The 23,899-nt window shown below is 44.2% G+C and overlaps 1 protein-coding gene across 2 annotated transcripts in view; it reads right to left on the reverse strand.

Annotated features, from left to right (window-relative positions):
- The window catches only part of TASOR (transcription activation suppressor), a 773,668-nt gene that overhangs the window by 481,038 nt on the left and 268,731 nt on the right, over nucleotides 1-23,899 (reverse strand). For both annotated transcript variants that reach the window (XM_069206460.1, XM_069206459.1), the window contains exon 12: nucleotides 228-300. In XM_069206460.1, coding sequence (XP_069062561.1) covers nucleotides 228-300 — 73 coding nt within the window. The remainder of the gene's footprint in view (nucleotides 1-227; nucleotides 301-23,899) is intronic.

Consider the following 23,899-nt stretch of genomic DNA (forward strand, 5'->3'; position numbering starts at 1 on the left):
TGTTTTAAGTATTGTAAGTAAAAATTCCGGCTTTCTAGGATTGGTTCTCAATTATTATTTTTCCACTGTTCTAGACAGAGGATTCATTGAAAGATGTTTTAAAGGGTGATGTTAAAAAACATAAAGGGGTGGAAGTATATCCAACTGCATATAAGATGGAATTCACACATTAGGGTTTGAATACTATAAAAACGGAGTCTTGTGCACCAACCACTAGTAATACATACCATAGGGGGAAACCATTTGCAAAGGTGAAAGCAGGAAAAGAAATCCTTTATCGCCCAGTGGCTTAACAAGAACCTGGAATAAAATGAATAACTATTTTTACTAACTTGCAAATTAGGTTTTATTGGAACCATCAGCAAACACCACATTTATTTTATAAAAGTACACACTTATGTATTTGATAAAAGCACAGAAAAATAAATATTTAAAATTAAATATATTTTAGTTTAGCTAGATTAGCTTACAGCCTTTGGTTTTGATTTTACACAAAATCTGTCTGTTAAGAAAATAATTACAGCTGTGCTGTGTAAGTTGTGAAGCCATAAATGAAAACATATAAATACCAGAACTAGGAGCTGGTGGAAAATGCTATGCGGGATAAAACGCTTGGATACTCAGTGGGTCAACCTCAAACAACTTTAAAACGGAGTGTAAAGTGCTAATTTCAACCCAAAGCATAAGAAGCAGAACCTATACACAACTAGTCAATTTCCGAAAATTACCATTATTGCAAACCCTGTTCTTCTGACAGATACTTCTCTCGCAGATTCATCATGTCTTGAAAGTCTGCCTTAAAAGTATGCCACAAAGCTAACATGTCTGGGAATCCTCCACACAGAAGGAATGGAGGACCCAGCTACAACCATAAATATTAAACAACAGCTAAAACCAACTGCATCACCAATGCTTTGTGGAAATATTAAAGGTCACCTTGGTACCTGCCTAACAAATATTGGGTATGCCCACTTCTCTCACACAGGCAGAGTCTGGCTCTACGCCGTGTAAAACAAAAGTTTGCACAGGTACTCATCAGAAATATTAATTGATAAAAATTCACCTAACTTACTCGGAGTGTAGGAAGATGGTTCTGTATATACTATCTCAAAGTGAGAGATAGTGTGCACAGAGTGCAAGGGTTCCGCTTAGAGGCTGATAGTGGCAAAATTAGATAATACTAATGCTCTATTTTGTGGTACTGTGGTCGAGCAGTAGGCTTATCAGAGGGTAGTGTTAAGCATTTGTTGTACACACACACAGGCAATAAATGAGGAGAACACACTCAAAGACGTAACTACAGGCCAATGGGTTTTCATATAGAAAAATATATTTTCTTAATTTTTTGAACCACAAGATTCAAAATTGAGGTAAGTACATAAAATGCAAGGTACTTCACACAGCAAAGTATAGAAATGTAATTTAAAAACAGTAGTACACAGAGTTTTGGTTAAAATGTCAACAGGCTATTTTAAAAGTGGACACACTGCAAAAATCAACAATTCCTGTGGGAGGTAAGTTTTGGTTAGTTTCTCAGATAAGTAAAGCACTTACACAGTCAATCTCCTGGGCATAGGCAGCCCACCGTTGGGGGTTCAAGGCAACCCCAAAGCCACAGCACCAGCAACACAGGGCCAGTCAGGTGCAGAGGTCAAAGGAGGGCCCAAAACACATAGGTGCCTATAGAGAAAAGGGGTGCTCTGGTTTCAGTCTGCTAGCAGGTAAGTACCTGCGTCCTCAGGGAGCACACAAGGGGGGTTTGAAGAGCAGGGGGTGGGGGAACACAAGCACACAAAACACACCCTCAGTGGCACAGGGGCAGCCGGGTGCAGTGTACAAAGTAGGTGTTGGATTTGCTGTAGAAAACAATGGAGGGGCCCGGGGGTCACTCTGGCGATGCAGGCAGGCCACGGAAGGGTTCTCGGGCCAGCCGCCGACTGGGCTAGGATGAGAGCCGCCTGCTGGTCACTCCTGCACTGGTAGGTGGTTCCTCTCGCTCCTGGAGGCTGCGGGTGCAGTGCTTGGTCCAGGCGTCAGGTTCCTTTGTTACCAGGCAGTCGCGGTCATGGGCAGACTGTGGATCCTCTCTGCAGGCGCCGCTGTGCGGTTGCAGAGATGTCGACTCAGGGTGTCCACGTGTTGGAGTCACCTGGGAGTCCTCCCTGCGATGTTGGTTGTCCAGAACTCGAGCTGGGGGCGTTGGGTGCAGAGTGTGAAGTCTCACGCTTCTGGCGGGAAGTGAGAGTCTCTTTAAAGTTGCTTCTATGTTGCAACTTTGTTGCTGTTTCTAAACAGTGATGCTGTTCTCGGGAGGTTCTTGGTCCTTTGAGTGCAGGGCAGTCCTCCGAGTCCTCAGAGGTTGCTGGTCCCACTAGATGCATTGCTGTGCAGGTTCTTTGAGTTTGGAGACAGGTTGGTAGGGCTGGGGCCAAGTCAGTTGTTGTCTGTCGTCTCTGCGGGGCTTTCAGGTCAGCAGTCCTTCTTGTTGTAGGTTGCAGGAATTGGATTTCCTGGGTTCAGGGTCGCCTCTAAATACTAAATTTAGGGGTGTGTTTAGGTCCGGGGGCAGTAGCCAACGGCTACTGCCCTGGAGGGTGGCTACACCCTCTTCGTGCCTCCTCCCTGAGGAGAGGGGGCACATCCCTATTCCTATTGGGGGAATCCTCCAAAATCAAGATGGAGGATTTCTAAAGGCAGGGGCACCTCAGCTCAGGGCACCTTAGGGGCTGTCCTGACTGGTAGGTGACTCCTCCTTGTTTGCCTCATTATCTCCTCCAGACATGCAACCAAAATTGGGGGCTGTGTCCGGAGGGGCGGGCATCTCCACTAGCTGGGATGCCCTGGGGCACTGTAACAACAACAGGCATGAGCCTTTGAGGCTCACCGCCAGGTGTTACAGTTTCTGCAGGGGAGGTGAGAAGCACCTTCACCCAGTACAGGCTTTGTTCCTGGCCACAGAGTGACAAAGGCACTCACCCCATGTGGCAAAGAAACTCGTCTGGTTATGGCAGGAACTGGTCAGCCTAACTCTAGGAGTCAAACTGGCAGGCAGGGGGCATCTCTAAGATGCCCTCTGTGCGCATTTTGCAAGAAATCCCACACTGGCATCAGTATGCATTTATTGTGTTGAGAAATTTGATACCAAACTTCCCAGATTTCAGTGTAGCCATTATGGAACTGTGGAGTTCGTATTTGAAAAGACTCCCAGACCATATACTCTTTATGGCTACCAGGTACTTACAATGTCTAAGGTTTTTCTTAGACATTGTAGGGGCAAAGTGTTCATGCAACTATGCCCTCACCTGTGGTATAGTGCACCCTGCCTTAGGGCTCTAAGGCCTGCTAGAGGGGTGACTTGCTTATGCCACAGGACGTGGGTTAAGGGCATGGCACTCTGAGGGGAGTGCCATGTCGACTTAGTCATTTTCTCCCCACCAGCACACACAAGCTGTGAGGCAGTGTGCATGTGCTGAGTGAGGGGTCTCCAGGGTGGCATAATACATGCTGCAGCCCTTACAGACCTTCCTTGGTCACAGGGCCCTGGGTACCAGGGGTACCATTTACAAGGGACTTATCTGTGTGTCAGGGCTGTGCCAATTGTGGGAACATAGGTACAGTTTAGGGCAATAACACTGGTGCTGGGGCCTGGTTAGCAGGGTCCCAAGCACACTTTCAATCATATCTGGCATCAAAAAAAGGCAAAAAGTTAGGGGGTAACCATGCCAAGGGAGACATTTCCCTACACTGAGCATTTAACCTCTTAAGAATATATCCATCTAATCTTGCTCTACCTTTTCTTGGTTTAGCCAACACCCTTTCATTGATTCAATTTCCAAAGTCCAATTATAGGGTATGCAGTAGGCAGAGATAATCTATTCTGCATCTCAATAATTATGAGCAAATAAAATCATGTTTGTATACTGATGCTCTTGTGTACACCTGAAAAAAGTTGGTATTGTTTTCCTCTCTGTATATCGAATCATAGGAAGATTCATGAAGTAACATACAACCCAGTAAACTGGTGAACAACACTAAGAACAATAATAGGCTCTGAGCTATTGATACACACTCAATGGTGATGTAAAGCAAATTATGATAACAAATGAGTTACTTGCCTGTAACTGTTGTTATACAGGATTGGGGGCTTTCCTGAAGTCACATGATTGAATTGTTCCCTATTGTCGAATTGGGAGTCTTTTGGTAACTTGGAAATAGCAGAATAAAGCACTGGCAGCTTTTACAGCCATAGGCAGGGCTCAATTTACGTGCACAATCACCTCCTTTTATAACACGTAAACTACAGCCAATGAGATGGAAGTGCTCTCTGACTCACCTTTCCCAGAGGAGTTCACATCTTGGATTTCTGAGTACAAGCTGTGGAAATGCTAAACCATAGATGAAATGACTGTGGTGAGCCTCTTTTTAGGGAGGATGACGGATCACATCAATCTATTAAAGATATCAATGCTTGAGAACCACAGTTACAGGTAACTCGATTTTGCTCCAGCATTGGATCTTTCATATATGCACACGCTTGAATCAGAATGGCAAACCGTATCACCATTTTTAAACATTATAAACATTACATGAGAATGACAGGAATGAATACAGGCTCAACCTTCACTTGAACAGATGACAAAAATCCACCAGCTTCACCACTGCACCTGTGTTTGCAAATGCTTCAAGCCAGCAATACTTTGTGAAGGTATGTGTGATCTTCCACCTTACTGCTCAGCAAATGTTTAGAAGTGGGGCTCCAGAATAGAGTGCTAATCAAGTAGCCGTGCTTCTTGTGGACGTTACTGTCTGTGTCAAAGGTCTTCCACCTATTGTGTCACAGTAGGTTATGGTAGCAGCCACCCATCTTGAAACACCACGTTTTATTAGAGGCAAACCTTTATGTGATGCTGAGAAAGATACTAACAGATGATTGTACTTTTGAATATGTTTGGTTCTGTACAGATAAAACCTAAGGCATGTTTTAACATCCACTGAAGAGTCCTTTCAGTTGTAGTAGTTGGGGTTTTGAAAAAAATGTTTTAGGAAAACTGGTTTGTTCAGATAAAAACTCAATATTTTGGAATAAATTTGAGATTGGTCCTAAGGATGATTTTGTTCTTTGAGAATTGTATGAAGGGTTCAATTATAGTCAACGCCAGAAACTCACTAACTTAACTCACTCAAGTTGTAGCCAAAAGAAATGTCGTTTCCAAATAAGGAACTGTGAGGTCACTTTATGAATAGGTTCAAAAGAAGGTGACATTTGCTGCAAAATTACTGGATTTAGCTCCCAGGTTGCTAGAGACGTTTGAGACAGAACTTTCTCAATTTTAACAAATCTGCATGACCAAATTGATAATTCATCCGATGTACATTTGAAGCAGGAGATAACTGCCAAATGAACTCTGATTGTACTTTGACTTAAAAAATGTGCCAAACGGCGGAGTGGCAAACATATATCCTGTACTGGGAAGATACATAGATGTTTTATGATTTGGACAGGCAGTCTGGAAGAACTGAAGACATTTTGTGACTATTTAAACAACAATGAGGTTAACTTAAGATTTACATATCAATACAGCATGACACGTATAGAATTCCTTGATTTAGAACTCTATATAGAGAATGAGAAGATAGAGAGTAAATTGTATCGGTAACCAACATGTTGCAATTCAATTTTGCACGCTACGAGTGCACATCCAATTAGCCAGATACAAGCCATACCTTATGGAGAAATGGGAAGAGCTAGACGGATTTGTAGTAGGGATAGGGACTTTGCTGAATGCATACAAGATATGGGTAGATGCTTTATAAAGAAAGGATATAATATATAACAAGTGAAGAAGTCACAGGAGAAGGCTATTCGAACACCCCGACAACAGACCTTAAGGACAAGAACCAAGATTAAAAATAGAGAAGAGAAAATCAGAATCATATTGGATTATACAGTAAACTCATCCGCATTAATAAAATGTATAAGACGACATTGGGATATTCTATTACAAGACCAGACAATAAGCAATTATATTGGGTCAAAATCACAGGTGTGCTATCATAGAGGGAAAACGTTGAGTAATATTCTTTCTCCTAGCTATCCCATCAGAAGAAAGGTAACACATTGATTAGATAGCTATAATAAAGGTTTCTACAAATGTGAAAGGTGCGGAATGTGTAGCTGGGCGTGGCAAGCTAAGAAAGAATTCTATGGCTATAGAGAGAATAAATACATGATCCAGACATACATTAAATGTAATACAACGTATGTAATATACATGTTGGTCTGTAAATGTGAACAAATATACGTATCACTATTCGATCACTCAGAGTTAGAATTGCAGAACACTGGAGGGCTATCAGACAAGGAGACAATAGGTTTCCCATTGCAATGCATATGATGACATGTACTGCACAGGATGTACACAAAGAGTTTAAATTTTTTGGTTTTAATCACGTAGGGGTGAACCCCTGAGGAAGTAATAGAGAACTAGCACTGAGAAGAAAAGAATCTTTGTGGATTATGCGTCTAAGAGCAGTTGAAAACGGATTGAACACTGACTATGAACTAGAGTATTTCCTGGGGCGGTAGATAAATAAAAGGAGATTAATTAGGTTATGATTTGGAAGCTATAACACAAGTAAGATATGCTGGGTACACAACTGGATAAAGAAATAATATACATATGAGGGTAATGTAAATAGTAAAATAATGAGACACATGGAGAGTCACATATGTAGACTATATGGAATAACTACTAGTCAGTATGAGTGTGGAGTCGGTGGGGTGCAATTTACCCTAGCTACCTGTAGTTAGACTGAGAGAGGACTTATTATCCAATATTAACATAACAATCAATACCTCGGATTCATGCAATTAATAATTGAGGGCTGAATAATATGTGATCAATTAACATAGAGTTGTTCTATCGTGTATGTTAGACATACACAAATTATATGTATTTAGTTATAGACACATTGAGCTGTGTTATTACTTTATATCAAGGAATTGCTTACGAGCAAATATTCTGTAATAATTATCATTATATGGCGATAATCACAGATAGTACGTTTTGCTATTTAAATTTGTAACACTTAGTTCTATATAATAATAATTACATTAATGCCTGTCCTATTTCTCTTTTTAATACTCTTGGTGTCAGGAGTAAAGTAACTAAGAAAGGACTAAAAAATGCGTAAGAAAGGTTAGCCAATTTTGCGGATATGACAGCATACAGCCCACTTTCTATTTCTGTGGATGGAAAGGGAACGCTATTTGTATAACGCGATCGAAAACAGACTCTGTTTGGGAGCCACTTCGCATACACGCGTACCAAATAATGACACAAACTTTGCAGAGGTGACAGAATATTACTTGTACAGAGAACGGAGAGTTAGAAATTGATTAGTTATCCCGCAAGGGTCGCGGAGATACTAATAGAGTGAAATTTTACAATTTAGGAACACACTGACAATATGAAGTTAGGACTCTGAAATGATACAGAGACAAGATTCGAATGAGAGGTGAGTAAGAGTCACGAGTGGGATAGTTAAGGATACTAATATCCCGTGAAGGTTAAAATTGCATTAAATATTATTTAATTTATTTAAGATACATGTAATTTTGAAGACGGAAAGCAATTTTCCAAAGAATACACATTTGAAAACAGTAGAATTAACGAGTACACAGACTATCACTAACAAGTAACCACTGGAGGAAAGTGATATATTCAGGATTATTGGAGAGGGCAGGTAATCAATATAGATAGGTGGAAGGGTGGGTTGTACAGCACAGACGCTGCACGTTTACTTACAATAGACCATGCAATTTGATTGCAAGTTTACTTAAGAATGCATGCAACCATCACCATGAGTGAGGTTTTAAATACATGGTGTAGTTGAAATTGTTTGGTCTCCACACATGACACAAATTCAACAATTTGTTTGACAGCACAACACTGGTTGATGGCACATGGTAATAAGTAATTTATTTTGAAAATTAAAACTGAGAACAAATATTATGTATTGTTTACAGCCACAAAAGCCATGAGGAAGTCGTGCGGCGACACACCCCCAGATGAAACACTTGTTGGCTTGGCTGGAGTGATACTACTAAGGAGGAATAAAGAAGAAATTTGGAATTCTTTGGGACTGAATTTTTGATAGTATAAATGTATTATAGCAGACCTGTGCTTAGATGTAATTCATTCTAAGTACAAATGGTACTGTAATTTTGGACTTGGATTTGACATGAACGGAATCCAGTTCCACTACACCACATACACAATCTTTTCCATTTAGCAGCATATCTTTTATACGGTGACATAGCCCTGGTTTGTGCTAAGACTTCCTTGCAGTCTTGTGGGATGTCTTAATGCCCAACTTCATGATGCTCAGAAGCCAGGCTGCTACTTAGAGCAACTGTGGTCTGGTATGAAGCATGTGACCTCTGCACCTGGATAGGTGGCCAGTTGGCAATTTCAGTAGAACTGGCCAATCCTGTGCCAGTTGCATCCTATTTGAGACCAATATTATCTTATCCGTACGGAGGTATGAGAATCAGTCTTCAGGGTTCCATCTTCATTTATTTATGCTATTTGTTTGGGTAGCGGGGAAACAACTCCATCCAATGCTTCTACCCCAGATCCCCGACTGGTCCAGGTGAAAGAAATGCAAATTGTTGTCCAACTTTCTAGATCGTACTGAGAGATGCCGTTCCCTTCATCTAGACATTGCACCCGATGATCACAATTGCAAATTCAGCCCATCTTTGTTGTGGTGTTTTACATTTTCAATTAGCATTATTTATAACATGACACCTGTGATCCTTACTCTCTGGTGCACCAAGATCAATTCAGCAAGTACTAATTAATACTGTGAAAGTTTTTGATGGTTCATTGTGATTGTCACTCCCCTGCATATACAATATATGAATATAAATTAATCGCATTCACATTTTGTCATTAGATGTATTCAGGAATACCCTGTGAAAGCATAAAACTGCTTTGTCACATGTAATCAGATTTACCATTTTTGCAAGCATCAAAGCTGTGTCCTGACTGATGAGGAAAGTAAAAAGTACACTTATGTTTGAAGAAAGAAAGTGTGCAAAACCAGTGTTTTAGTTGATGTGGAAGGACTAATTGTTTCCAGGGGACACTATGCTGGCCAACTGAGCATGAGCACTGAATACCGACTCCACAAAGGGTGCATTCATCATCTCTGACTTGGGGACCTTTATGAATAGAATTGATGGTTTACATTTATAGTGAATTTGCAGAAACTCAATTGCAAGCTCTTGCTAGCCCATGATAAATATAACGTTTTTACTCTGCATTTAAACTTGTTAATAAACAGTTGAATGTTTTACTAATTTTACTACCTTGTTATGGTCTCAGTTATTGTCAAATAAAGACTAGAAAAATAAATAATCATGGCCGTCTTTGCCTTCCCAAAACAAAGAGCTCCACCCAACATATCTGACATTCATTGCATATTCTACAGAATGCCTGAGATAGCATTCCTACGGAAATATAAATGTCGAAGTATGCTGTATTTCTGTAGATTCAAATGCTCTGCGTACCCCTGCCACCTAGTGTTAGGCTTGGACATTGAAATTGTTTTTTTTTTTTCTTCCAAACAAATCTTTTTGAGTCACAAGTTACCCTGTGAGCCCTCCATTAGTTAACAATGCACAGACACTGGCTCATTGCCAGATTATTTCTTGCACAGTGGGTATCTTAAGTATGTAGCCAAATGATGACCATGCAAATGATGTATCGACATATGGAGATCATGCAAATTATGTTATTAAGATACATCACAAGGCACTATCTTCGGGGAGGAGGGTTGGCTCATGTAAATCTACAGTACTTAAAGTTACAAAAAGATGCTTACAGGGTAAGCAACATTTTCCATTCATAGAATGCTTGGTAGTAGATACATATGCTCTGCACAGATTGTAAAACAGTACTTCCCAAAGTGTTGTCTTGTCAGTGGATGATGATGTCCAAAATAGAGTTCTTAATATTGTTTGTCCAACTTCAGTCTGTTAGCTAGATTAGACACACAGTAGTGATTAGTAAGGGTATGTAAAATTGACCAAGTAGCTATTTTACAGATGTTAGCTATAGAAATATTCTGTAAAAATGCCATGTTTTCCCCCTTCTTCCTAGCAAAGAATGGCCTAGGGGAAGTATGGAAAATCCTTTTGGCTTTAAGGTAGCACGTCTGAATACATTTAACTATCCATAGAGCTATGGCAGCTTTTGATATTGGGTGATCAGCAAAAGTGACAAAAAGTTATTGAGTTTTATAGAGGTTTTGTTCCTTCAATGTAGTACATTAAGGCTCTTAACATCTTGTTTATGGATGGGCTTTTCTATCTAGGGTATGAAGGGGCCCTTCTGTAATGTGTCTAGATAAGGAAAAAAGACAAGTAGGTCAACTGCTTGGATGAGGCAGAAAGGAGAAAAAAACACCTTATGAAGAAATTTTAAGGTTAATTTAAAAAATATTCTATCCACATGAACCTCGATAAAAGATTCATGAAAAGTGAGGGCATGTAACTCAATTATACATCCTAATGAGCTAAGAGCCATGAGGAAATGTACTTTCCAAGAGAGAAACTGCATGGGATAGGAATGCAGTGGCTCAAATGAAGCACCCATAAGTACTGGCAGTACTATATTGATGTTCCAGAAAGGGGCAGATGGAACTCTGGGTAGCATTATCCTTTTAAGGCCTTTTAATGAAGGCTTTCATCATTGGAATTTCGGAGAGAGAAAATTATTCTCTATTTTGTATGTATGAACCGATAGCAGATGGAAGTGTATGCTTACTCTGATTTCTGTAGGTGTAACAGATAGCAGACAATGTCTTTGACTGCTAATTTGAGGCAATTCAAATTCTTAGGGTTATAGAAGTGGATAAATTGTTTCCACTTTACTGCATAGAAGACTCTAGTAATAGGTGTACAAGCTTCTTTTAGGATAACCATGCATTCTTGCTCAAGACGTCCATACCAAATTCTAAGACCTAAAGTTCAAGACTGAGTTGCCTTGAGTCCAAATGTTTGATGCTGCCCTGTTCCTGGGTGAGAAGATCTAGCCTGTTCGAGAGTCTCTTGTAAGGGGTAACAGACATTTGAGAAGGGTTGAGAACCATAGTTGTCTGCTCACATGGGAGCCACCAAGATGAGGTGGAGGACATTTGCCTTAGCTTCCTTACCACATTTAGAAGGCAACAGAGAGGTGGAATTCCTTGACGAGTCCATTCTTTTAGCATTGCACACAGACTGTGGGTGCAGAAACAGGGAGATAAAGTTTTGGCATTTCACATTTTCATAAGTGGGTAAATGTCTATTTGTGGAAATGCCCAATGTTGCAAGTAGGTGAGCAGGACTTCTGGGGAGCTCCCACTCATGGCTTGTCAATGTGTCCTGCTGAGCAGGTCTACAACGCCATTTTCTACTCCTAGAAGGTACTCTGCTAGACAGTGTATCTGAAGGTGAATTACTTAATGCCATATCTTTTGCACCAGTGTTGAAAGGTGTGGAGAGTCTGTGACACTCTGGTTCTTCAAGTAATACATGGTGGTCTTATTGTCTGTTTTTATCAATACCACCTTGCTTTGAAAGTTCTGAGAGAAGGCTATGAGGGCTAGGTGAATGGCAAAAAGCTTGAAGTAGTTGATGTGAAACTCCTGTTAGGGTGACCAGAAAACTCTGTAATGCCATGCTGTGAAGATGTGCCCCCCAGCCAGAGAGAGGGTTGCCCTTGGTGATGGCCACTTATGAAAATGGGTCTGTGAAGGGCCTGCCCTGCAACAGCTTGTTGCTGTTCCACCAAAGCAATGAGAGATGAGTAATGGCTTTTACCAACTTTACAGCCTGTTGATGACACTTGGCTTGTGACCATTATCCTGAGCGAAATTCTTCCAATGGGTGTGTCTGTAATCTGGCATGGGGAACAATGACAATGTAGGAGGCCATCATCCCTAATCTCTTCACTGATCTCACTGAAAGTAAACATTTTGGCTGAAAATGTGGCATAAGTTGATGGAATGCTAGCACTTGAGCATTGGGATAAGCCTTACCAGTGGCAGCACTGAGCACTGCCACTCGGATAGACTGAATTTGTCAGGGCTGGACGAGGGATCTGGTGACATCTGTTGAGAAGACAAACCTTTGGAAAAAGGAGATGGTAGTCTGAGTGTGTGACAGACACTGGTGTCTTGTTCAGCCAATCATCTGAATAGGGAGAGAGATGAATGCCCCCTTTCTGAAGTGGGTTGCTAGGGATGCAGTAAACACCCCAGGGGCTGTAGTAACCCTGAAGTGTAGCTTCTTAAATTGGTAGTGTTGTCCACTTACCATTAAGTGAAGTTAGCGATGATGAGTGAAATGGATGAGTATGTGGGAGTAGGCATCTTCCGGATCTTGAGTAGCCATTAAGTCACCTTGATGCAGCAAGGGAATAATGTCCTGTAGTGTTGTCATATGGAATTGTTCTGATAGGAGGTTTTAATTAAGGGACCTGAGGTTGAAGATTGGTCTGAGTAAGCTGCCATTTTGGGGAATTGAAAGTACAGGGCGTAAACACCTCTACCTTGGTGTTGCAAGGATACTGGTTCTATAGCCCCACCAAGCAGAAGTGGGTGTACCCATTCTTGGAGAAGGCAGAGGTGCTCAGTGCTTGGGTGTGTGCACAGGGTGGAATGTTTGGTGGAACTCAAACAAGCTGGACGCTAGTGATTCTTAACCTGTGGTCCTGGGGTCCCCAACTGGTTAGAAAATTAAATAATGTTACTAGATGAATAAAGTGTACATAAAGACAGAAACAAAATATAAAATTAAAAAATGTTAAACGTTCTGTAAATGTGAATGAATTTGAAACTGGAGGCTAAAAATTAAGTTAATATCCACAGATTGATTTGAAAGGCAGTGCAAGTGCATCCATTAGAAGATAGTATGGACGATGCATTGCTTTAACTGAATTTCGAAAAGCCCCAAACTTTCCATTAAAATTATGATTTTTTTTTATATTTTTGAATTAAATTAAATATTTCATCGTTTTGCATTGTTTGTGATCAAAACATCAAAATTTCTTAGTCCGAAGTCCCTGACTTCCAGTAAGGACTCATTGCGGGTCCCTGGGTTCTAATAATTATTCAGTGGGGATCCACAGAAGTCAAAAGATTAAGAACCACTGCTCTAGGCAACACCCTTACTGGATTATGCTTAGAAACCAAGGATCTGAGGTGATTTCTTTGGGGAAGAATCATTGTAACTAATGTATGTGATTGGGGTAGAGGTGGGGGGAGGGGTTCTGGGGGTACGTGGTAAATCTGTGTTTTGAGATGGAGATTCCTTTACTGGGAGTACCTCTACCTTTTTCCCTATTGAAGCTGTTGTCCCGGTATGTCCCACATGGTTAGCTGCTACCTCCTTGTTGGTGAGAAGGCATTGTTGTTATGGCTTAGGCTGCTCCAGGGAAGTGGTCTTTGCTCCACCCCTATATAGCTGCCTATGAGGAGCTCCAACTGAATGGGGTTTGAAGGGCCTCCATACTTTCAGCTATCTCTGTATCCTTAACTTTTCCAAGATTTGGTCTACTTGGGGGCAGAAGAGGTGTTTGGCAGAATAATGAGGTGCAAAACACCTCTGGTTTAAAACTAGAGATACAGTGCCATGAATGTTGTTGATGGCTGACAGAGGTGTTTACATACCGTGAGAGGAGGCCCACAAGGTTAGTGATCCAATCTTTTTGCCTGCAGCATCAATTCTTATGCATAATTACCACTGTCCTCACCTTTGTGAACACCCGAGGAGCACTTGGGAGGCTGTACGCATCACTGCTGGGTTAAAGAGGCTAATTGGGAGAGGTGGAGCATCCCCTGTGGCTTGTTAAGCAGCCTATTTATGGGCAGTGTGTACCACCAAAGAGACTGGAGAAACTTGTCCCTTAATGCAAATAGGGTCTGATGTGAGAGATTTATACTTTTTCTCCACCCTGGGAGTAACCACCCAGATCCTGATAACAGGAGCAAGCCAAGTTTTTTGTATACTATAGTGGCTCTTCAATAGTTGGCAGGAGGGCTTTCAATGCCAATCAATTACCCGCAGGCCGCAACTTGATGTGCAAGCATGTTTCTGTTCGAGTGCATGTGAACTGCAAGGTACTGCAAGTGGGCCTCCAGTACAGGAAGATAAAAGTAGGTGTCCTGCAGGTCCAACGTTACCATCCAGTCTCCAGAGTCCAGGGCAGATAAAACTTGGCGTATCGTGAGCAGCCTGAAACCATCCTTTCATTGAAAGCCATTGAGAGAGTGAAGATCCAAAATAGGATGAAGGTGTCCATCCTTCTTCGGCACAGGGTAGTTTGAGGAATATCATCAAGTCCCCACTTTCGAGGCCAGTACGCCCTCTTTGGCTCAAAAGAGCCTGCATCGCCTGATTGATGTCCATTGTAGCCAAAGCCCAACCTTTTGAGGTCTGAGAGGCCTGTTGTCCAGCTGCTGGGGCCTCAAAATGTTGAAACACAAAGGCCCGGGCATATCCCGAAAAGACCAACACTGTTGGAGGATTGCTGAACTGGTGCTGAAAGGTCCACATTTTCACCATCAAAGGGCATTTCCATTAGGGATGTCTGGACGTTCCCGGAGAAGACTGTGCATCTCATCCCTACAGGGTACCGAAGCACCACTGCTTGTCCCAGCACCCAGAGGTGTGTAGAACAAGTTGCATTACAAACTTAGCCAAATCCCAGCCATCCTCAACAGTTTAGGGCAATGAAGCTCGCCAACAACGTGCCAGAGTGCCTGGATGTAGCGAGCCAAAAAGACAGCTAGCGTTGAAGGATCTCTAGGCAATGCTGCCCAACGAAAACAACCTGCTATCAAACAGTTCTATACGGATGGATACTCTGGCTGGAGTAGTGGGAAAGGCATTAGGGTTCACTTTACTGTTGGACGCCTGCACAACCAAACTCTCAGGGGTTGGATGCAGAGTTAAAAAAAAAAAAAGCAAATTGGGGTCACCAGAAGCAGCTCTAAGGCAACATGTGACTTGGCAATTGACTGAAAGGCCAAAACATGGCTTAGTGTAAGTGCCCAAGACCATATCAGTGAGAGTCTCATTGAAGGGAAGGTGAGGTTCCTTGCCAGGGTAAAGGACCTCAGAAAAGACATTAATTATTAGCGTCATACTGGGAAGGTGGAGGTCAAGGATATCAGCAGCTTTCCTAGTGACTGTGGCAAAGTATGTGTTTTCCTAAGTTGGGAGGGGAGGGGAAACCAACCCAGTATCCAGTGAGGTATCCAATTCACTGGCTTCTTGCAGATCTATGTACCAGTATCCTCATCATAGGATGGGGAAAACATGTCCTCTTTACCTCTAGTGTCAGCTCCGGTCGGAGGCAGAGCCAAAAAGCTGATGCACTGCCTGACTGCACAGCAATGGTATAGTGCCTCAATCTGGGGAACTGAGTATTGGCTGTGGGATCAGGGTTGAGACGAATTTGGCTCAGAGTCAGAACTCAATAGACTGTGGATTCTCTTAAGGTGCCAGACTAAATGTCCTAGGAATTGGTGCAGATTTCGGCACTGAATCTGAAGTCAGCACGAACATTGGTGTGGCACCAAAAGTGGGTTCAAGGGGCACAGACTGCACTGAGGATGAATATGCTGTCAGTAACCTGACTGATAAACATGGGGACACAAGTGGCCTGATGGCACACCAGAGGTATGCCTAAGATGTGCAGCATTTCCTCTGTAAAGGCTTCAATCTGCTGAATATTAAAGACCTAGAAACTCCAGGAGTATTTTGACCAAGATAAGAATCGGCTTTTGGAGGAACGACAAAGAACTAGAAGCAAAGTGATGCTCCTGTGCCTCTTCTGGAGAATGAGAGCAGTGCGAAAACACTTAGTCCTACTTGGACCTCCTATGTTTCTCTTTCAACTTACCTGAAGACTTTGGCCACGAAGAACATCTGCCACTCGAACTACTTCAGGAGTAGGAGCAGTCTGCACTCTTGACTTCAACCGAGACCTGCGTAGAGCCTTGCATTTTTTGCCATTCAGGGCTTCGCTTCATGTTCTTGGGTGGCTTTTGGATTTATCTGGACAAAGACGTTTCAGGTCTTGAAGTCGTGTGCTGAACCCAAATACCACAGGCACACAACTTGGGGATCTGTCACAGGCATCTGCTTTCGATAGCCCGTACAGGATTTAAATCCTTTAGGCTTAAGGGGTGACATGTTTCCTTGCATGCTGATAAACGGTAAGAGAAAAAAGGTATGAAAAGAATGAGCTGAGCTACAGATCTGCATCTGAAGGCGCAGTTGTCAGTGCGCATGGATGGCACTTATATCCCGGTATGCTCATCACTACAGGAGTGGAACAAAGTGAAAGAAGAGTTGCACAGCTCCATCTATTGGCGCACAGGAGCACTGTTTTTTTGAGTTTTGTGTCTAGTGTGGAGTCTGGGGCTATACTTTAAGTGAGGAATGGTTAGAAGCATCCATCAGAAAATTCTATTTCTACATCAAACCATTCTCTGTGATACAGTTTTGTAGTAAAAGCTTGGTAAAGAAATTCTTATTTTATATAGAGAAAGTTACCAAATTTATTTGCCACGCCAACTTAACACCTTTCAACAAAATGGTGTTGAATATCCATAACACACTTTGTAATGGACAATAGCTCTTGGAGCACCCACGCATGAGCATTCTTTAGTTGGGATAAGTACTGACATTTTGCATATTAAGCACACATATACATGTAATAACAGTAACATGTTATCCTAATGGAAATATAAAACTATTTTCGTTGATACTTGTATATGATGAAAACAGCTGATGAGACTGACCATTTGAGGTGCAAAACAAAGATATGTGGCAGAAATAACACTCATGTTGTGAAAAGATGTTACCGGTAGGGGAATGCCCTCAGTCAGTTAGCCACTGGGCATATAACCAGATGGAAGCAGTTCACATAACACGAAGGCCTTGGTTTATTTCAGAGTTGAGATTCTGGCATTTATTTATCAAGTTGGTTAATTTAATGAAGCAATCGTGGCAAATGCTTATAAAGGTCTGTGCATCCTTGTTAAGGTGAAGAATAATCTAAGTGTTGTTAGCACTGCATATGATTAAAAAGTGTAGCTTGCAGGGTGCAGAGGAATATAAAAGTTAAGCTAATGCTAGGACACAGTTTATTTGCTTGAGGTCAGCTGCTTAGAAAATGTTATGACCAGTTCAGGAGCCACGCAGCAGGCAGGGGCTCCGAGGTCATGCAAAAGGGGCACAACAGCACAGATGAGCAGACGCACAGATGAGCCGACACACTGGCGGATCCACCTCTGTATCTTTGGGCAGACTGAGTAGGGCAGCAGTTGAGGATGAAAGACTGTTTCGATCAGGATGGTCCAAGCACTCTGGTAAGTGGTGCTGGCTTCACTCTTGGATGTCCTTCTCTGCTGGCAGTCACTGGAGAGGGCATGCTGGGAGAGGCAGTGGACGTGAGCTGGTTCGGCTCATGTTGCTTGCAAGCAGAAATACTTAAGGTGGCAGGCTGATTTTTGGAAGGACTCTGGTGAACTTTGTTTACTCTCTTGCAAATAGCTCATTCTTCTGGACTGCTCTCTTTCAGGCTGAGCAGCTACAGTTCTCTTTCCTCTGAAGACAGCTAATATAAGGTCAAACAAGCTTCTCTCCTTCTCAGCAGGGCGGACAAGCTCCTAGTTCATAAGATGACCTGCTGCTCTTTCAGAAAATTCAGGTGATGCCCCCTCAACTCTTGTAGACTGGTTGTTCAATAGACACAAGCCATAGATTTCAGCAGTTCTGCAAATACTCTCCACAGGCTTAAAGCAACTGGAACCCAATGGGCTAGTTTGGGTCCACCTTTATACACACTTATAGGCAGGGGATGTCCTATTGTAAACAGTCAAGAACCTAACTATGGTGGTTCCTTTTCAAACTTAATCTTCTTTCTGGAGTGTAGGCACAATCTCTGTAAAAGATAATGCCTTTCACAACTGGTAGTAAGGAAGATGACTCTGGGGAGGAGTACCCACAGCATAAGTGTAGGAAGCTTGCTCAGTATATACTATATCAAAATGAGCTATAGTGTGCACAGGGACCAGGGGTTCCCAAGGGGCTTAATAGAGGCTAAAGTAGATATTACTAATGCTCTCTTTTGTTTCAGTCTCCGGGTTTTAGGGAGTCCACCGGTTGGGGTTCAAGTTTATCCCAAACACCCACAACCAGCAACACGGGGCCGGCCGGGTGCAGAGGTCAAAGATGAGCTAATTTAACGGGGGCTCCTATGGAGACGGCGGGGTGGGGGTGGCGGGGGGGAGGGAGGGGAAGCCGCAGTAACTACCTGCAGCTCGGAGGCCAGACCAGGGGGATTAGAAGAGCAGTGGAGGGGCCACAAATAGGCACCAAACACACACCTTCAGCAGCACAGGGGAGGCCGGGTGCAGGGTGCAAACAGGACATCGGGTTTCCAATGCTGGTCTATGAGGGGACCCCGAGGTCACTTAGAAGCTGCAGGCGTAGTCCAGGGGTCGACTCGGGCAAACCTCAGGCTGGACAGAGAGGAGGGACACCTGCTGAACGCTGCTGCACCAGAGGTCGGGTTCTCGAAGGCCTGGGGTCTGTGGGCGCAGTGTGTCTTTAGGCGTCAGATATCTTTGTCCGGAACTCCACAGTCAGGGTGGTCCTTGGGAATCCCTCTGCAGGCATTGTCGTGGAGGGGTAGAGAGGTAAACCCAGGGTGGTCACTTGCTCGCAATGGCCTGGGGACCCTATCTAGCTGGGTGGACCACCTGGACACGGGCCGTGGGCGTCGGGTGCAAAGTGGTCAGGACTCACGCATCCGGAGTGAGGTGGGAGTCCTTAGTTGTTGGTTTTTCTTGGACAAGGCTGCTGTCCTTGGGAGTTCTGGGTCCTTTTGGGTGCAGGGCAGTCCTCTGGAGCTTGGCAGAGGTCGCTGGTCCTGCTGGACGCGTCACTGTTTTATTGCAGGTTCTTTGAAGCAGGAGACAGGCCAGTAGGGCTGGGGCCAAAGCGGTCGCCTTCCTTCTTCTCTGCTGGGGGGTTAAGCTAAGCAGTATTTCTTGTCAGGTGACCAGCAATCTGGTGAGCTGGGTTCAGTGAAGCCCTTAAATACAAGATTTAGTGGCGTAACAGGGGTCATAGGGCAGCAGTCAATGGCTACTGCCCCTGAGGGTGGCTACACCCTCCTTGTGTCCACTCCCTTTGGGGAGGAGGGCACATTCCTATCCTTATTGGTCCTTGTCCTCCAAACCAACATGGAGGATTCTGCAGGGAGGAGGGGGCACTTCACCTCTGGAAACCTTAGGGGTGGTCCCAGCTGAAGGGGTCACTCCTTGTTTTTCTTAAGTTTCCCGCTGAACTGCTCGCCAAAAGTGGAGCTTTGTCTGGGGTCGGGCATCTCCACTAGCTTGAGTGCCCTGGGGCACTGCAACACGAGGCCTGAGCCTTTGAGGCTCACTGCCAGGTGTTACAGTTCCTGCAGGGGGAGGCGTGAAGCATCTCTACCTAGAACAGGATTTGTTTCTGGCCTCAGTGAGCACAAAGGCCCTCACCCCATGGGGTCAGAAACTTGCCTGCTGCTGGCAGGCTGGCACAGACCAGTTAGTCCTACACTAGAGGATTGGGTAAAATACAGGGGGCATCTCTAAGATGCCTTCTGTGTGCATTTTTAAATAAATCCAACACTGGCATCAGTGGAGGTTTATTGTGCTGAGACGTTCGATTCCAAACTTCCCAGTATTCAGTGAAGACATTATGGCGCTGTGGAGCTCAAAGTGTCAAACTCCCAGCCCATGTACTTAATATGGCCACGCTGCACTTACAATGTCTAAGAATGGACTTAGACACTGTAGAGGCATATTGCTCATGCAGCTATGCCCTCACCTGGGGTATAGTGCACCCTGCCTTAGGGCTGTAAGGCCTGCTAGAGGGGTGACTTACTTTGTCTTTTCTTCCCACCAGAACACACAAGCTGCAAAGCCCTGTGCATATACTCAGTGAGGTGTCCCTGAGGGTGGCATAGTACATGCTGCAACCCTTAGGTACCTTCCCTAGCCACAGGGCCCATGGTACCAGGGATAACTTTTACAAGGGACTTATCTATGTGCCAGGGCTTTGCTAATTGTGGAAACAAAGGTAGAGTTTTAGGGAAAGAGCGCTGGTTCTGGGGCCTGGTTAGCAGGGTCCCATCACACTTCCAATCAAAGCTGGAATCAAGCCTAGGCAAAATGTTGGGAGCGACCATGCCAATAGTGGCATTTTCCTACACAACCCCCCCCCCCCAAACAAAAGAGGAAGAGACTAACCTTTCCCAAGAGAGTCTTTATTTTCTAAGTGGAAGAACCTGGAAAGGCCCTCTGCATTGGCATGGGCAGTCCCAGGTCTGTGTTTCACTACAAGGTCTATTCCCTGTAGGGATACGGACCACCTCAACAGTTTGGGGTTCTCTCCATTCATCTGCATGAACCATCTGAGAGGTCAGTTTGAACTATAAAGTGAGTGCCAAACAGGTATGGTCTCAACTTCTCCAGGGACCAAACCACAGCAAAGGCCTCCCTCTCAATGGCACTCCAATGCTGCTCCCTGGGGAGTAACCTCCTGCTAATGAAAGCAACAGGCTGGTCAAGGCTATCATCATTGGTTTGGGGTAGGACTGCTCCTATCCCATGTTCAGAGGCATCTGTATGCACAATGAATTGTTTAGAATAATCTGGAGCTTTTACAACTGGTGCTGAACACACAGCTTCTTTTAGGGTGTCAAATGCCTTTTGACAGTCTAGGGTCCAGTTTACCTTCTTGGGCATTTTCTTAGAGGTCACAGTGGACCCATATCCCTTCACAAACCTCCTGTAATACCCAGTCAAACCAAGGTATGCCCTGACTTGAGTCTGGGTTTTTGGAGCTTCCCAGTCCAGAATTGTCTGGACCTTGGGTTGTAAAGGTTGCACTTGGCCTCCACCTACAAGGTAGCCCAAGTATACAACTGTTCCCTGCCCTATCTGACATTTGGATGCCTTCATAGAGAGGCCAGCTGCTTGAAAGACCTGCAAAACCTTCTCCAGGTGGACCAGGTGATCCTGCCAGTTGGAACTAAAGACAGCAGTATCATCTAGATATGCTGCACTAAAGGATTCCAAACCAGCAAGGACTTGATTCACCAACCTTTGGAAGGTTGCAGGGGCATTCTTTAAGCCAAAGGGCATAACAGTAAACAGATAATGGCCATCAGGTGTGTAAAATGCTGTTTTCTCTTTTGCTCCAGGTGCCATCCTAATTTGCCAGTACCCCGCGGTTAAGTCAAAGGTACTCAGAAATTTGGCTGCACCTAACTTGTCAATCAGTCATCCGCTCTGGGTATGGGGTGAGCATCTGTCTTGGTGACAGAATTGAGCCCTCTGTAATCCACACAAAACCTAATTTCTCTCTTTCCATCTTTGGTATGAGGTTTGGGGACTAAGACCACTGGACTAGCCCAGGGGCTGTCAGAGTGCTTTAGCACCCGTAACTGCAGCATCTTATGGACTTCCACTTTGATGCTCTCTGACTTGGTCAGACTGTCTGAATATTTTGTTTTTGACACGTAAGCTGTGTCCACATCATGGGTACACAGATGTGTCTGACCAGGGGTCAAAAAGAAGAGCTCAGCATACTGTTGAAGGACTTCACAGTCAGCTTGCTGTTGGGCAGAGAGGGTGTCTGAATACACCACTCCACCTACTGTCCCATCTTTGCGGTCAGTTGAGAGGAGGTCAGGGAGAGGTTCACACTCTGCTTCCTGAGCCTCATCAGTAACCATCAGCATAGTTATATCTGCCCTATCGTTATAGAGCTTAAGGCAGTTAACATGGATCACCCTCTTGGGTGTCCTATTAGTGCCCAGGTCCACCAAGTAAGTGACCTGACTCTTTTTCTCAAGTAGTGGGTGAGGGCCACTCCATTTGTCCTGGAGTGCCCTAGGAGCCACAGGCTCCAGAACTCAGACTTTCTGCCCTGGTTTGAATTCAACCATTGCAGCCTTTTGGTCATACCACAACGTCTGGAGTTGTTGGCTGGCCTCAAGGTTTTTGGATGCCTTTTCCATGTACTCAGCAATCCTTGAGCAGAGGCCAAGCACATAGTCCACTACATCTTGTTTAGGTTCATGGAGAGGTCTCTCCCAGCCTTCTTTTACAAGTACCAGTGGTCCCCTTACAGGATGGCCAACCAGAAGCTCAAAGAGGGAAAACCCTACTCCCTTCTGTGGCACCTCTCTGTAGGCAAAATGAAAGCATGGCAGGAGGACATCACATCTCCTTTTGAGTTTTTCAGGGAGCCCCATGATCATGCCCTTCAATGTCTTGTTAAACCTTTCAACAAGGCCATTGGTTTGTGGACGATAAGGTGTGGTGAACTTTAAGTCCACACACACTCTTTCCACATGTGTTAGAGGTACCAACGTCATGCTAGCTTACAGCAGCCAGAAACCACCTCCTTAGGGAAACCCACTCTGGTAAAGATAACAATTAGGGTCTTGGCTACTGCAGGGGCAGTAGTTAACCTAAGGGAATTGCTTCAGGGTATCTGGTAGCATTATTCACTACTACCAGTATGTATTGGTTCCCTAGGCCTGTGGGAGGTTCAAGTTGACCCACAATGTCCACACCAACCCTTTCAAAGGGGACCCCCATCACTGGAAGTGGAATTAAGGGGGGGCTTTGGATGGTCACATGTCTTGCCACTTGCTTGACTGGTGACACAGGAGCTACAAAACTCCCTTATTTTCTGGGACATATTGGGCCAATAGAAATAGTTCACTAATCTCTCCCATGTCATGGTTTGTCCCAAATGCCCAGCTAAGTGGATGGCATCGGCCAAAGTGAGGATAAACTCTCTAAACTCCTGAGGCACTACCACTCTTAGTGGCACTAGGTTTGGGATCTCTTGCCTCAGTGCAAATGAGTCCATCCTCCCAATAGACCCTGTAAGGGCCACCAACATCTCCCTTCTCCTGTTCAGCAGCTTGCTGTCTAAGGCCTTCAAGAGTGGGGAAAGTATTTTGCCCCTGGTACAGCTGTTCCCTTGAGGGTCCCCCTGGGCCCAAGAGCTCTACCTGGTAAGGCTCCAGCTCCAGCGACTCAGTTCCCTCTGGGGATAGGACATCTTCCTGGGAAGAGAGGTCCTGTTTCTTGTGCTGTACAGAGGCTAGTCCCTCTGTCCTCCTACCTTTTCTCTTGGAAGGCGGGGCCATTATTCCAGGCTCCAACACTTCTTTTTCACCCCGTGCTATGCTCTGTGCTCTTGTGTTTACACACACCAGTACAGGGATACCCAGCATGATTGCATGGGTTTTGAGTTCTACCTCAGCCCACGATGAGGACTCCAAATCATTCCCTGGCAAACACTTTACTCGGACTGCAGAACAGACCACTACCTGCTTCAGGCCAGTAACCCTTCCCCTTCCTAAAGTTACCATAGCCATGGGATGGACTTTAGTGTCATTGTCAGCATTGGTAACTGGATATGTTTGTCCAGCCAAATACTGTCCTGGGGAAACCATGGTGACACTAGTACCTGCATCCCTCCTGACTTCTACTTTTGTCCCATTTATCAGGAGCTGCTGCCTGTATTTGTGCACGTTTGGCGGCCAGGCAGCTAGTGTGGCTATATCCACCCCACCCTCAGAGACTAAAGTAGCTTCAGTGTGAACCCTGATTTGCTCTGGGCTCACTTTACATCCCACCTGGAGACTGGCTATTCCAGTGCTAACTGGAGTAGAAGTTGAGGGACTTTTCTTGGGACAAGCCTTGTCTCCAGTTTGGTGTCCATGCTGTCTACAGGTGTGACACCAGGCCTTCTTGGTTT

This window comes from Pleurodeles waltl, chromosome 9 (genome assembly GCF_031143425.1).
Source record: "Pleurodeles waltl isolate 20211129_DDA chromosome 9, aPleWal1.hap1.20221129, whole genome shotgun sequence".
NCBI classification, from domain to species: Eukaryota; Metazoa; Chordata; class Amphibia; order Caudata; family Salamandridae; genus Pleurodeles; species Pleurodeles waltl.